This window comes from Muntiacus reevesi, chromosome 1 (assembly GCF_963930625.1).
Source record: "Muntiacus reevesi chromosome 1, mMunRee1.1, whole genome shotgun sequence".
NCBI classification, from domain to species: domain Eukaryota; kingdom Metazoa; phylum Chordata; class Mammalia; order Artiodactyla; family Cervidae; genus Muntiacus; species Muntiacus reevesi.
Window position 1 is genome coordinate 150,318,512 of NC_089249.1, and position 11,640 is coordinate 150,330,151.

An 11,640-nucleotide genomic window follows, 5' to 3' on the forward strand; every position below is an offset into this window, starting at 1 on the left:
TTAGGACTGAAGAAGACACCAGCTAAACATAAGATTGAGGCTTGGAGGCCGCGGGGCTCAGTACCAGGAAGCCCATAGCTTTACAGCGAGCTTCTCCCTCTGCTGTTGGGTGTCTGTGGCGGCAGTGCCTTGGCCAGAGGATGTGGCGCTTGGTCCAGGGCAGCAGGGGAAGCATTTTGGTCAGCTAGCACTGTCAGCCGGGAGACCCAGTGGGACCGGTGACCCCCACTCAGTGTTTGTGCCAACACCGGCCTCGTGGGAGGGAAGCAGGGAGGAACGTGCCTGTGTGGACCACGGCACAGTGGCCGAACTCAGTAAACGTCAGCTTTTCAGTCCTCTCACTTCCAGTTCCAGCGACCCTGGCCTTGCTTACTTTCTTACTTCTGTTCCTGCCTTACCCTCCCTGATGGTCCCCTCTCCAGAGGGAGCAGGCTGAGCTCTCAAGTGTCAGGAGCTCATCGTTGGGCCCTGGGCTCACCACTTAAGCTCCATGAGCTTTTGCTCTCTCCGCTAGAGAAAGCCTGCCGTGCTTAACCTCATCCAGCTTTTAAGAGCCTGCAAGGTGATGAACAGACATGAAAGAGCTCTGAGGAGGCCAGGAGTGCTGAACAGAAGCCGGGTATCTCTGTTACACCCTAGTGGCCTTTGGGGCTTGTCTGCAGCCTGACAACAGTGCCCTCTGCCATTTCAGCTGAATAGCATTGGCAACTACTACAAGCCGTGGTTCTTCAAGCACGTGGAGAACTACCTGAAGACAAACCGAGAGGGCCTGGAGTATATCCCCTTGAGACACTACTACCACCGCCACACGCGCAGCATCTTCTGGGAGCTCCAGGTGAGGCTCGGATTTCCCGGTAGTCCTGGCTCCTCCCGGCCAGGCTGGGGGAAAAGAGTGGCTTTGTCCTCAGGAACTGGAGCAGCCTCTCACCCAGCAGCAGAACAGTGTTTCCTTCTGTGGAAACAGAAACAGCCAGCTTCCCTTAAAGCAGCAGAGTTTCCCCGAGTACCAGCCAGAAAGTGGGTCCTCTGGCTGGGTGCTCTGAGGAACTCAGACCTGTCCCATTCTTGAGACACTGTAGCCTGGCCAAGTGGCCAGCCTCCAGCCCTGAGAAGGGCCGCAGGAAGCGACTGGTTCTGCCTAGGCCTGGGGGTAACTGTCAGGCGTGTCCTTGACTTGTGGGTAAAAATTTGCTACTGTGCCATGAGAGATGGGGAGCAGTGACATTTTAAATAGGGAGTGAGGAAAGGCCTCTCGGGAGCTGCCTTCTGAGCAGAGGCCAGCGTGGGGAAGACACAGCAGGCAGAACTTGAGAGAGTGCTCCAGAGCACGGCTCCTCAGTGGGCTGGCTGGGTTGCTGTTTTTCTTTTTTTTAATTGAAGTGAAAACATAAACTTAACCATTTTAAAGTATGCAGTTCAGTATATTTGGTACATTCATGATACTGTGTGTCTACTGCCTCTATCTAGTTTCAAAATATGTTCATTGCCCTGAAAGGAAGCCCTGTACCCATTAAGCAGTTACTCCCCATTCCCTTTCCCCAGACTCTGGCAACCAGTGGTCTATGGGTTTACCTATTCTAGACATTTTATATAAATGGAATCTTGCCACACATGGCCTTTTGTGTCTGTTTTTGTTCACTAAGGCTGTTTTCAAGGTTTATCCACGCTGTAGCATGTATCAGTACATCATTCCTTTGTGTGGCTGAAAAATACCCCATTGTATGGATGAGCTACAGTTTGTTTTTCCACTCGTCTGCTGGTGGACATTTGAGTTGTTTCCGCCTGTTGGCTTTGTGAATAGCACTGCTGTAAACATTCATGTACACAAATTTATTTGGATACTAGTTTTTGGTTTGGGGGCAGTCTATGCCTAGGAGTGGAACTGCTGGATCTGTGTGATAATTCTGTGTCTAACTTACTAACTAAGGAACTGCCAGACGTTTTCACGGTGGTGAGCCATTTTACATTCCCAACAGCAGCATGCAAAGGTTCTAATATCTCTGCATTCTCACCAGCGCTTGTTGTTTTATGGTGTTTTGCTGTAGCCATCCTAGCGGGTGAGAAGTAGAATCCTGCTGTAATTTTGGTTTGCATTTTCCAAATGACTGATGATGTTGAATATCCTTCCATGTGCCTATTGGCCATTTGTATATTTTTTGAAGAACTATCTATTCAGATCCTTTGCCCAGTTTTAATTACATTGTTGATCTTTGTTGTTTTAAGAGTTCTGTATATATTCTGGATATTATACCTTTATCAAATACATGATTTGCAAATATTTCCTCCCATTCTGTAGGTGGTCTTTCACTGTGTTGATAATGTCTTTTGATTTACAGAAGTTTTTGGTTTTGATGATGTCCAGTTTAGTTTTTCTTGTGTTACTCATGCTTTTAAGTGTCATATCTGTAAGAATCCATTGCTAAATCCAGTGGAGATCTAGCATTAATCATGAAGATTAATTCCTCTGTTATTTTCTAAAAGCTTTATAGTTTTAGCTCTTATATTTAGGTTCTTGATCCATTTCAAGTTTTGTATATTTGGTGAGACATGGGGGTCCAACTCCATGTTTTTTGCATCACAGCAGGATGCAAGTTGTCACAGCAAGCCTGCATGTTTTTAAAAAACAGCAAGAAGGCCCTTTAGCTAAACCCATGGCGGAGAGTGAGGTCAAATAGCAGCTGGAGCCTAGATCATGTGGGTCCTTGTAGTTCAGGGGAGGACTTTCTATTTTGCTTTGTGTGATGAGAAGGCCCATGGAGGACTTTGTATAGAAAAATGACATGACCTGATTTTTGTTTTAAAATGATAGTTTTGACAGCTGGACGGAGAGTGGCTGGGGTAGGGTGACTAGAGTGAAAGAGAAGAAGAAGGAAGGATTCTGTTGTCTGGAGTGGTAGCAGTGGAGAAGGAAAGGAGTCTCAGATCTGGGAGATACTGCAAAGATTGAACCAACCAACAGAATTTCCAACAGAGTATTTGACTCCAAGGTTAGGGACCTAAGCAACTGGGTGACCTGAGGTACCATTGACTGCCATGGGCAATGTTGGAGAGGGGCCTGGGAAGGAAAATTAGACTGGGACATGTCAGGATGAGATGCTTCTCAGACATCCAGGTGGATGTCATCCAGGCAGTTGGCACACATGTCAGATCTTCAAAGGTTAAAGGATCACATACCACTGTGGGTAGTAGCATCAGCAGAGAGATGTTAATTAAAGTCATGGGACTAAACAAGTGAGGGAAGTTAGAGAAGAGAAGTCCCAGAGCCAAGCTCTATAGGTCAGGGGAGGAAAAACCAGCCAGGAGAGGAGAAGGCGCCGTCAGTTGGAAGGAAGGAGAAACTCAGGATAACTGGCAACCTGGACAGTGACAAGAAGGAAGATGAACAACTGTGTCAAATGTCCCTGAGTGAGATAAGAATGAAGAACTGACATCTGGTCACTGATGACCGTGAGTCCTGGGGCTGAAAGCCTGATGTGAAGTAAAGAGAGAACGGAGACAAGGAAGTGGGGACAGTGAAAACAGAGATCAAGAAGGATCAGTATCAGGGGAAGCAGAGAAATAGGGTAGTAGCCGGAGGGGGATGTGGGATCGAGAGGAGACAACAGAAGGCAGAAATGACCGCATGTTGATGTGCTGGCAGTGCAGGAAAGAGGGTGTGCTCACAGGCTGATCCTTGAGCATGGGCAGATCCTGTGCTCAGGTAGAGGGGTGCCCACTAGAGCCTGGAGAGTCACCCCCTGGACAGTTAATGGAACAGTTGCTCTGGGGGTGGGTGTTCTCTTCCAGTTGACTCAGTGAAATAGGAAGCAAGGATTTCAGCCAAGATGAGGGGGCGAGGGGTTGTTGAAGGACTGAGAAGAGAGGAGTTGGGAACTTGTCCCTTGGAGAGCAGGAATGAGTTGACTAGGAAAATGTCATAGGGTTGCCAGGCAACAGTGGGCCTGCCAAAGATTCCTGACCGTGCATTTACAGAGACCGGCCCTGGTGGCTGTGGGTTTTCACACATTCAGCTGTGTGGATGGGACAGAGAATAAGGAGAAAGTTAGATTTAACCACGGTTGAGATTTTGCAGATGAGTAAGACAAGTGAGGCAGGGTTGGAGAAGCTGGGACGGGATCGTGATGAATTCGGAGCCAGCTTGGGGGAGGGGGTGGTGAGGATATGCGGGGCTGACGGGACTTACGTGCTGGCCTGGGTGCCCCTTGGGGTGAAGAGTTGACGTCAGAGCACTGGAGGGCAATAAGCAGCAGGAAGGGAGAGGTAGTAGTGGCCAGAGGACCAATGCTTGAAATTGAAACTATGGTGTTTTCCCCCAGCATCCAGTTCTGCAGGAATGAAGTCCTTAGCCCCTGCAGTCACTGACCTTCAACATACCCTGAAAGGAATTCAGGGTAAAGATCAAGAATGAGGCTGTCTGTGCTCTGGGCAAACTACCAGAACAGACACATAGTTAGAATATATTTTGAGGAAAAAATTTTATGACCCAAAACTCTTGCATCTTCACATACCTAGTAAAGCAATAAAGCCATTAATAAGACACCTGTTCCTTGTAAGTAGAAACAACTTTGACCCAAGAGATGTGCTTGATGACAATTGTTGTTTAGTCGCTAAGTCATGTCTGACTCTTTGTGTAGCCCCAGGCTCCTTCTGTCCTTGGGATTTCGCAGGCAAGAACACTGGAGTGGATAGCCATTCCCTTCTCCAGGGTATCTTCCTGACCCAGGGATCAAACCTGTGTTTCCTGCATTGAAAGGCAGATTCTTTACCACTGAGCCACCGGAGAAGCCCTGGATGACATGTATCCTTCGCCAAAATCACATACATGCTGACCTCACCTTTACCTCTTCACAACAGTTTCTCAGCACTCTCTGAGAGTGGGTCTTCTGGGCTGCAATCTCGGTGAGATACTGAATAAACTCAACTCGTAGCTCTGGTGTTATTTTTTTTTTTCTTTCCCCCCAAGTCAACAGAGGTAGTGAATATAACATCAAGAGGTCAGCAAACTTCCTTAAAGGGCCGAATAGCAAAGACTTTAGGCTCTGCAGATCATACTTCCTGTCACAGCCGCTCGGCCCAGCCCCAGGCAGCGCTTGAACAAATATGTGTGGCTGTGCTCCAGTGAAACTATATATAAACACAGGCAGGGGCCGGGTGTAGCCAGTGGGCTGGATCCACGTGCAGAACCGATCCCGGCATGCTCTAGTTTGTCATCCTCTGCTCAGGAGCGTGGTGTGAAAGTCAGCGCAGAGGCCAGGTGAAAGGGAAGGTGGCTGGAGGACAAACGGGAGGATTATCAGAGGAGGCCAGTGCTAAACCATATCAGTGATAGCATCAGTATTGGAGAAAGTGGCAGTGATCTGGGCATTCGAGGGATGATGGGGGTGGAGGTGGTGGGGATGTTGCCGAGGATTTCCGGGGAAAGGAGGGACAGAGACCTGGAAGCAGTAATGAGGGACCAAGAGGAGCCCACCTCACCTCCATCTACCCCAGACGGTCATGGAGAGAAAGTGATACCACATCAGAGGTCTACAGCCAGGGCCAGCCTGGTATCAGCAAAGAGCAAGGAGACACGTAGATGGCCGAGAGAATAACTTGAGGATGGAGCAGGTGTGCTGCTGTCAGACCTTGAGAGAGTACAGGAGAGGGCTTGGGAGATGGGGTACAGCGGCTGGTGGGATCAGATGAAAAGATACTGCATGACTGCAGCACAGCAGGGATGCTAGTAAGAGGTACCGGGAAGCCCACAGCGGCTAAGCGAAACGGGAAAGTCAGGCATGAAAGAATTCGTCTGGCGGTGTCGGGTCAGTTCTAATCATGGGCAAGGTCTCTGGGCAGAACATGAGGGGACAATGGTGAGGGGTGCAGGAGCAGGCAGCAGAGGGTTGGTTCCTCAAGGCCTGGGGAGCCCTGAGCTTCCTCCATCCCTGTTAGTCCTGCTTCAAGAAGTGTCCAGGCCCAGAGCATTTGATGGAAAGTTCTGCCAGAAGCAGAAAACTCCCAACTCCTCCTTTATCCCTGCCAAAAGCAATGTTAAGGTTGTGGGAGGTGTGAGCAGGGTATTTAAGAGACAGGAAAGGCAAGAGGAACCAGCAAAGTACATGGGAGCACGTCAGAATGAGAATCACAGTAGTTAACATTAGTCCCTCCGTATGTGTTAGTTCTTATGTCAAACACTTTATACCACTCTCTCCATCTTCCTGACAACCCTGGAAAGGTATATCCTGGTGTTATTTCCCTTCCACAGATGAAGAAGCTGGTTTAGGTTGTCCAAATTAACACAGCTCAGTAAGGGATAGAGTATAATAGTAAAGGTTATCTATTGCTGCATGATGAATTCACCCCACATTCTGAAGATGAAAGCAGCTGCCATCTGTTATCACACAGTTTTGAGGGTCAGAGATTGGAGAGCAATGATGTGGGTCATTCTGGCTCAGGGTTGCAGTCAAGGTGTCGGTCAGGCTGGTGTGCTAGAGTCTTTAGGAAGGTGAGAATCTGCTTTCTGGAAGGCCCCCTAAGGTGGCTGTCAATGAGAAGCATCTGTTCGTTGCCACCTAGGCTGCTCAAGTGCCTCACTACAGGGCAGCAGACTTCCTCCAGAGCAGGTGATCCAGAGAGACCACGGAGCGGTCCTCAGAGTCTTCCATGACCCAGTCTTATCATCTTGCGACTCCCTCCGTATTCTCTTGTTAGAGTGAAGTCTCCAGTCTCCCAGGGTGGGGGGAGATAAGCTCCACCTCTTGAAGAAGGGAGTGGCAGAAAACTCCTGGACAGGTTTTGAAACCAGAGAGCGAGGTTTCAAAATGAGGTGTGTCTTATATTTTTTTTGCTGCTAAACACTAGCCTTTACTGCCTGAAGTTAAAGGAAGAGGCTCAAAGGATGGGTGTTTTACTACCAAGATGTGCACACAGGGAGTTTATTTGGGGGAGCTCTGGTGATCCCCAGCTGCGAGAGAAAATGCAAGTAGGGCTGGGCAGAGAGACAAGTTGAGGTGTGATACAGTCACAGCACAGACCTTAGCCAAGCCACAGGGAGGTCTGCGGCTGTGTGATCCTCCCGAGTTGTCTCCCTTTGACACCAGCCCACGGATATCACAACTCGTAAATGCCAGAGATGGGAATCAAACCCAGAACCAGCTGGGTAAACCCTGGGTACCACCATGCCCCTGCAGATAGGAGTGGACCCGTCGTACTTCCATGAAGCCCCCAGGAAGGTCCTGGCCCATGGGGACACTGGGCCCTGCTGGACTCCTCCTCTGCATCCCCAACCCTCGTCTTTCAGGACATCATCCCCTTCGGAAACAACCCCATCTTCCGCTACCTCTTTGGTTGGATGGTGCCTCCCAAGATCTCCCTGCTGAAGCTGACCCAGGGCGAGACGCTGCGCAAGCTGTACGAGCAGCACCACGTGGTGCAGGACATGCTGGTGCCCATGAAGTGCCTGCCGCAGGCCCTGCACACCTTCCACAACGACATCCACGTGAGCCGGGCAGGGGCGTGGCCGGGGCGCGGGGGCGGCAGCGGGGGCCCCGGCAGCCCTCCTTCGGCCTTCCACCTGTGGAAGGAAAAGCCCTGACCTGCCCTTCCGGCCCCCAGGTCTACCCCATCTGGCTGTGCCCATTCATCCTGCCCAGCCAGCCGGGCCTGGTGCACCCCAAGGGGGACGAGGCCGAGCTCTATGTCGACATCGGTGCCTACGGGGAGCCACGTGTGAAGCACTTTGAAGCCCGGTCCTGCATGAGGCAGTTGGAGAAGTTTGTCCGAAGTGTGCACGGGTGAGCAAGTGCCCGGAGTGTGGACAGTGCCCTGGGAGGGTGAGGGGAAGGCCAAGACGCCAGCTCCATGGCCAGACCCTTGGGTGCTGAACGAACCCTCAGATTCAGGAAGGGAGTTGGGACAGTCTAAGGAGGTGGAATTACAGGCATTGTTAGCCTTCCCTTGTACCTGCATCCCCCGCCCCTCCACTGAGCATCCCAGCAGTACCCCAGCTGCTAGAGCCAGAAACCCAGGAGTTACCCCACTCCCCACTGCAGGGCGGGCCATGGGGGTGCTTTAGACATACCCAGGGGCTCCCGCTCCAGGTTGGAGGCCAAAAATGTCCTAAAACAGACTGTAGGCAAATCTCAAAATAATTATGCTGACTGAAAGAAGCCAGGAAAAAAGAGTACTGTATGGTTCTATTTATATATATATATTTATTCTATTTATATAAAATTCTGGAAAACGTAGTTGAACCCATGGTGACAGAAGGCAGGTCTGCCTGGGATTGTGGAGGGTGATGGATGGCACCGGGGTATTTGGACTGTGAGTATGGCTATGGCTGTTGTCTGGACTGAGGTGACTATTTCAAGGTTATAGCCATGCATCGAACTTATCAAGCTGCAGTTTTATTTTTTAATATATTTTTAAAATTTGCTTATTTTATATATTTATTTTGTTGACGTTTAGATGATGTACAGTATTGTATGTCACAGGTATACAATATAGTGATTCACAGTTTTTAAAGGTCATGCTCTATTTATTTATGGGCTTCCCAGGTGGCCCTACTGGTAAAGAACCTGCCTGCTAATGTAGGAGTCATAAGAACCACAAGTTGGATCCCTGGGTTGGAAAGATCCCCTGGAGTGAGCATGGCAACCCATTCCAGTATTCTTGCCTGGAGAATCTCATGGAGAGAGGAGCCTGGAGGGCTACAGTCCATAGGGTCCCAAAGAGTTAGACAGGACTGAAGCAACTTAGCATGAACACATGCCCTGTTTATAGTTATTATAAAATAGTGGGTCTGTTCCCCGTGTTAAACAATATATCCTTGTAGTTTCAAGCTGTACGCTTTCATCACGTGCAGCTTATTGAATGTCAAAAAAGGGAAAGAAAGCGGCCTGGCAAATGCATCAGGGTAGCGGACATGTGGCACACTGCCTCCTTCTTACTCTTCCTCCACTGCCACGTAACGCCCTGAGCCCAGACTCCCCGTCTGCAAAATGGGGTTAAAATTCATGCCCCAGCCTCAACCACTAGCTCGTTGTGGGGGCGGGGGGTGGGAATGTCAAACAGAAATTCCCCAAAAGCTCGTCCTGCCCTGCAAAGCAGGCAGTGCATTAGGGGTAACTGGAGTTCCCTGCACCCCTTTCCCCTCCGGGGGCCTCTGTGCCCCACCCCTGAGCCCTCACCCCTGTGTCTGCACTGCAGGTTCCAGATGCTGTATGCTGACTGCTACATGGACCGGGAGGAGTTCTGGGAGATGTTCGACGGCTCCCTGTACCACAGGCTGCGGAAGCAGCTAGGCTGCCAGGACGCCTTCCCTGAGGTCTACGACAAGATCTGCAAGGCTGCCAGGCACTGAGCCGGAGCCCGCCCAGGAGGAAGCAGACGCGAGGGGGGACCCTGTCCCCAGGGCCAGAAGGCATCTACCCTTCACTCAAGCTTGGCTGCTCTGCCAGATCCACACTTTGAGAAAGAAACCCCTCCAGAAACACCCCCTACCCACATGGCCTTGACGGCTTGCTCCCAGCTTCCAGGGGCGGCTGGGTGGAGTGGAAAGGATGTGGGATTTGGAGTCAGACAAACCTGAGTCCAGTTCCCAGTTCAGCCACTCATTAGCTGTGTGACTCCAGGCGAATCACTGAGCCCCTCTGAGCCTGGCTCCTCATCTGTCGAAAGCAGGTGTGGGTAATGTTCCCTGCCTGCTGTGGCATCTAAGTCAAGCACCCATTGTAGTGGATGTGCTGAAGAATTGACAAATACTATTAGCACAGATTCCTGCTCAGCATGACCTCAGACTAAAGTGCTTTGGATTCAGTGGTTGAGTCCGGGAAGGTGCCACATCAGGTTACCTGGGCTCAGGTTTGGTGGAAAGGGGTGCCCTGGAGTTGCACTTCCATCACTTGTCAGCCAGAAGAGTTGCTCGCGGAGGGAAGGAAGGAAAGTTCCTTTCCATCGCTGGGCTCTTGGGAGGGCAACAGAGGGGGTGGGCAGGCCCAAGACGTGCTGTGCCAAAGCCAGGTCTGATTCCAAAGTTCCCTCTGTCTTCCTTGGGGATGCCCTGCCCCTTCTTCCTTCATGCTCAGGGTTGCAGGCCCACCGCAACCATTGCCCGAGTCCACTCAGAGAGGACTGTGTGCTTGTAGAAGACACTTCAGGTGGAATCCTGTCTGGGCCTGGGGCAGGTGGGGGGAGTGGTTTTGGCTCTGAATTGAATCCACAGGACCTGGGCTCATTCTTGCCTTTCCACCCTCCGTGCTGCTTAGCCGCAGAACCTGCTTCAACCTGCTGGGGCGTGTCCTCTGCTCTCCAGTGGGTCTGGGAGTGGGGTGGGTGGGACCACACCAAGCAGGAAAATGCAACCTGTCATCCTTAGGTCTCGTGGGGATCCTCACTGTGGCGCTGAAAGAAAACAGCATCAACTTGATTTCTACAACCACTCATCCCCTCCTTTTTTTTTTTTTTTTCCTTCCTCTCCCCACCCCCAGCTATAGTTAATTTTAGTGCCTTACAAATCCTAAGCTCAGAGAAAAGTTAGCTTCGTGTCTGTTCCAGAGGGAAGGAAACCTTCCCAGGCCCCTGCCCACCTATTAAAGCTTGGTTGTTTATGCAGCTCCATCTTAAGAACTCAGCTGAAAACCCAGACTCTGAGAGGGAATTACGTAAGGGAATTAAGTGAGCTGGGCCAGGCAGTGATGTTCTGGAATAGAGGAGGGCACTGGCTGGGAGCTGGGAGGCCTGGGTTTCAGTCCTGGCTGTATTCTTCACAAGCTCTGCCTCCATGGGCAAGTCATTTGTCCCTCTGAGCTGCAGTTTCCTCACCTGTCACATCCATGTTCACAAGACCACCCGAGGCTCTTCTGCTTTAGAAGTGCACAGCTGTCTTAAACACCGTGATTGCGAACCCCACGATAAAGCCTCGTCTGCGTGGAAAGTCAGAGGGAAAAGTAAATGATCCAGGTGGGGGCTGTCTGCCATTTAAGATCCTTCCTTCAGCCCAAGGCCAGCTCTCATCTTTTTCAGAAAGGCACATCTGTGGCCTGCAAGGAAGTGTCATTGTTGTCACCACTGGTTGCCAGAAGCCTCCCAGAGTCACACTTTGGCTGCCGAGGCTCACTCCACCCACCCTGGGTTTGGCACACTGGTGTCTTGATGTGGTCCTGGGAGTGCCAGGCGCACTCGGGGCACTCAGAAGGCAGAGGAACCACTCTTACCTATTTGGCCTCTGGAGGGGGCATAAAATCAGAAACCTCATTTTCTCGCTTGTATGCAAAGCATGTGAACTCTGGCACTAGCTCTCCCAGTGGGGCATGTGGGCTTCTTGCTCAGCGGTAAACTGATGATCCTACTTGCTGTAGAGGAAGGGTTAACCCAAGCAAGATAAGGCCCCATCCTTTCACCAGTGGGGCCTCTGTCCCTGGGCCCCTGGGAGTGCGGCCAGAAATGCCAGCAGCCTCTTGTCCTCAGTCCTACAAACCAAAATCCTGCCCTTCACAGACCTTGCCCAGAACCTGGGGCTGGGAGGGAGGGTCTTGGGGTCACACCAGCCTCAGGGTCATGCTTTGCTTCAGTGATATCTTGCCTAGAAAGGGGCAGTCTTCCAAGCATGCCGAGCTGAGTTGCCAGCTCTTTCTTGCAGCCAGTCTTGTCACTATCCAGCCA

The 11,640-nt window shown here is 50.9% G+C and overlaps 1 protein-coding gene across 1 annotated transcript in view; it reads left to right on the forward strand.

The window, feature by feature from the left end:
- DHCR24 (24-dehydrocholesterol reductase) overlaps positions 1-10,590 on the forward strand; it is a 30,898-nt gene extending 20,308 nt beyond the window's left edge. Inside the window, exons 6-9 of the mRNA XM_065912231.1 lie at positions 692-835; positions 7,280-7,477; positions 7,594-7,772; positions 9,187-10,590. Coding sequence (XP_065768303.1) covers positions 692-835; positions 7,280-7,477; positions 7,594-7,772; positions 9,187-9,340 — 675 coding nt within the window. The 3' untranslated portion in view covers positions 9,341-10,590. The remainder of the gene's footprint in view (positions 1-691; positions 836-7,279; positions 7,478-7,593; positions 7,773-9,186) is intronic.
- The last annotated feature ends 1,050 nt before the right edge of the window (positions 10,591-11,640 follow it).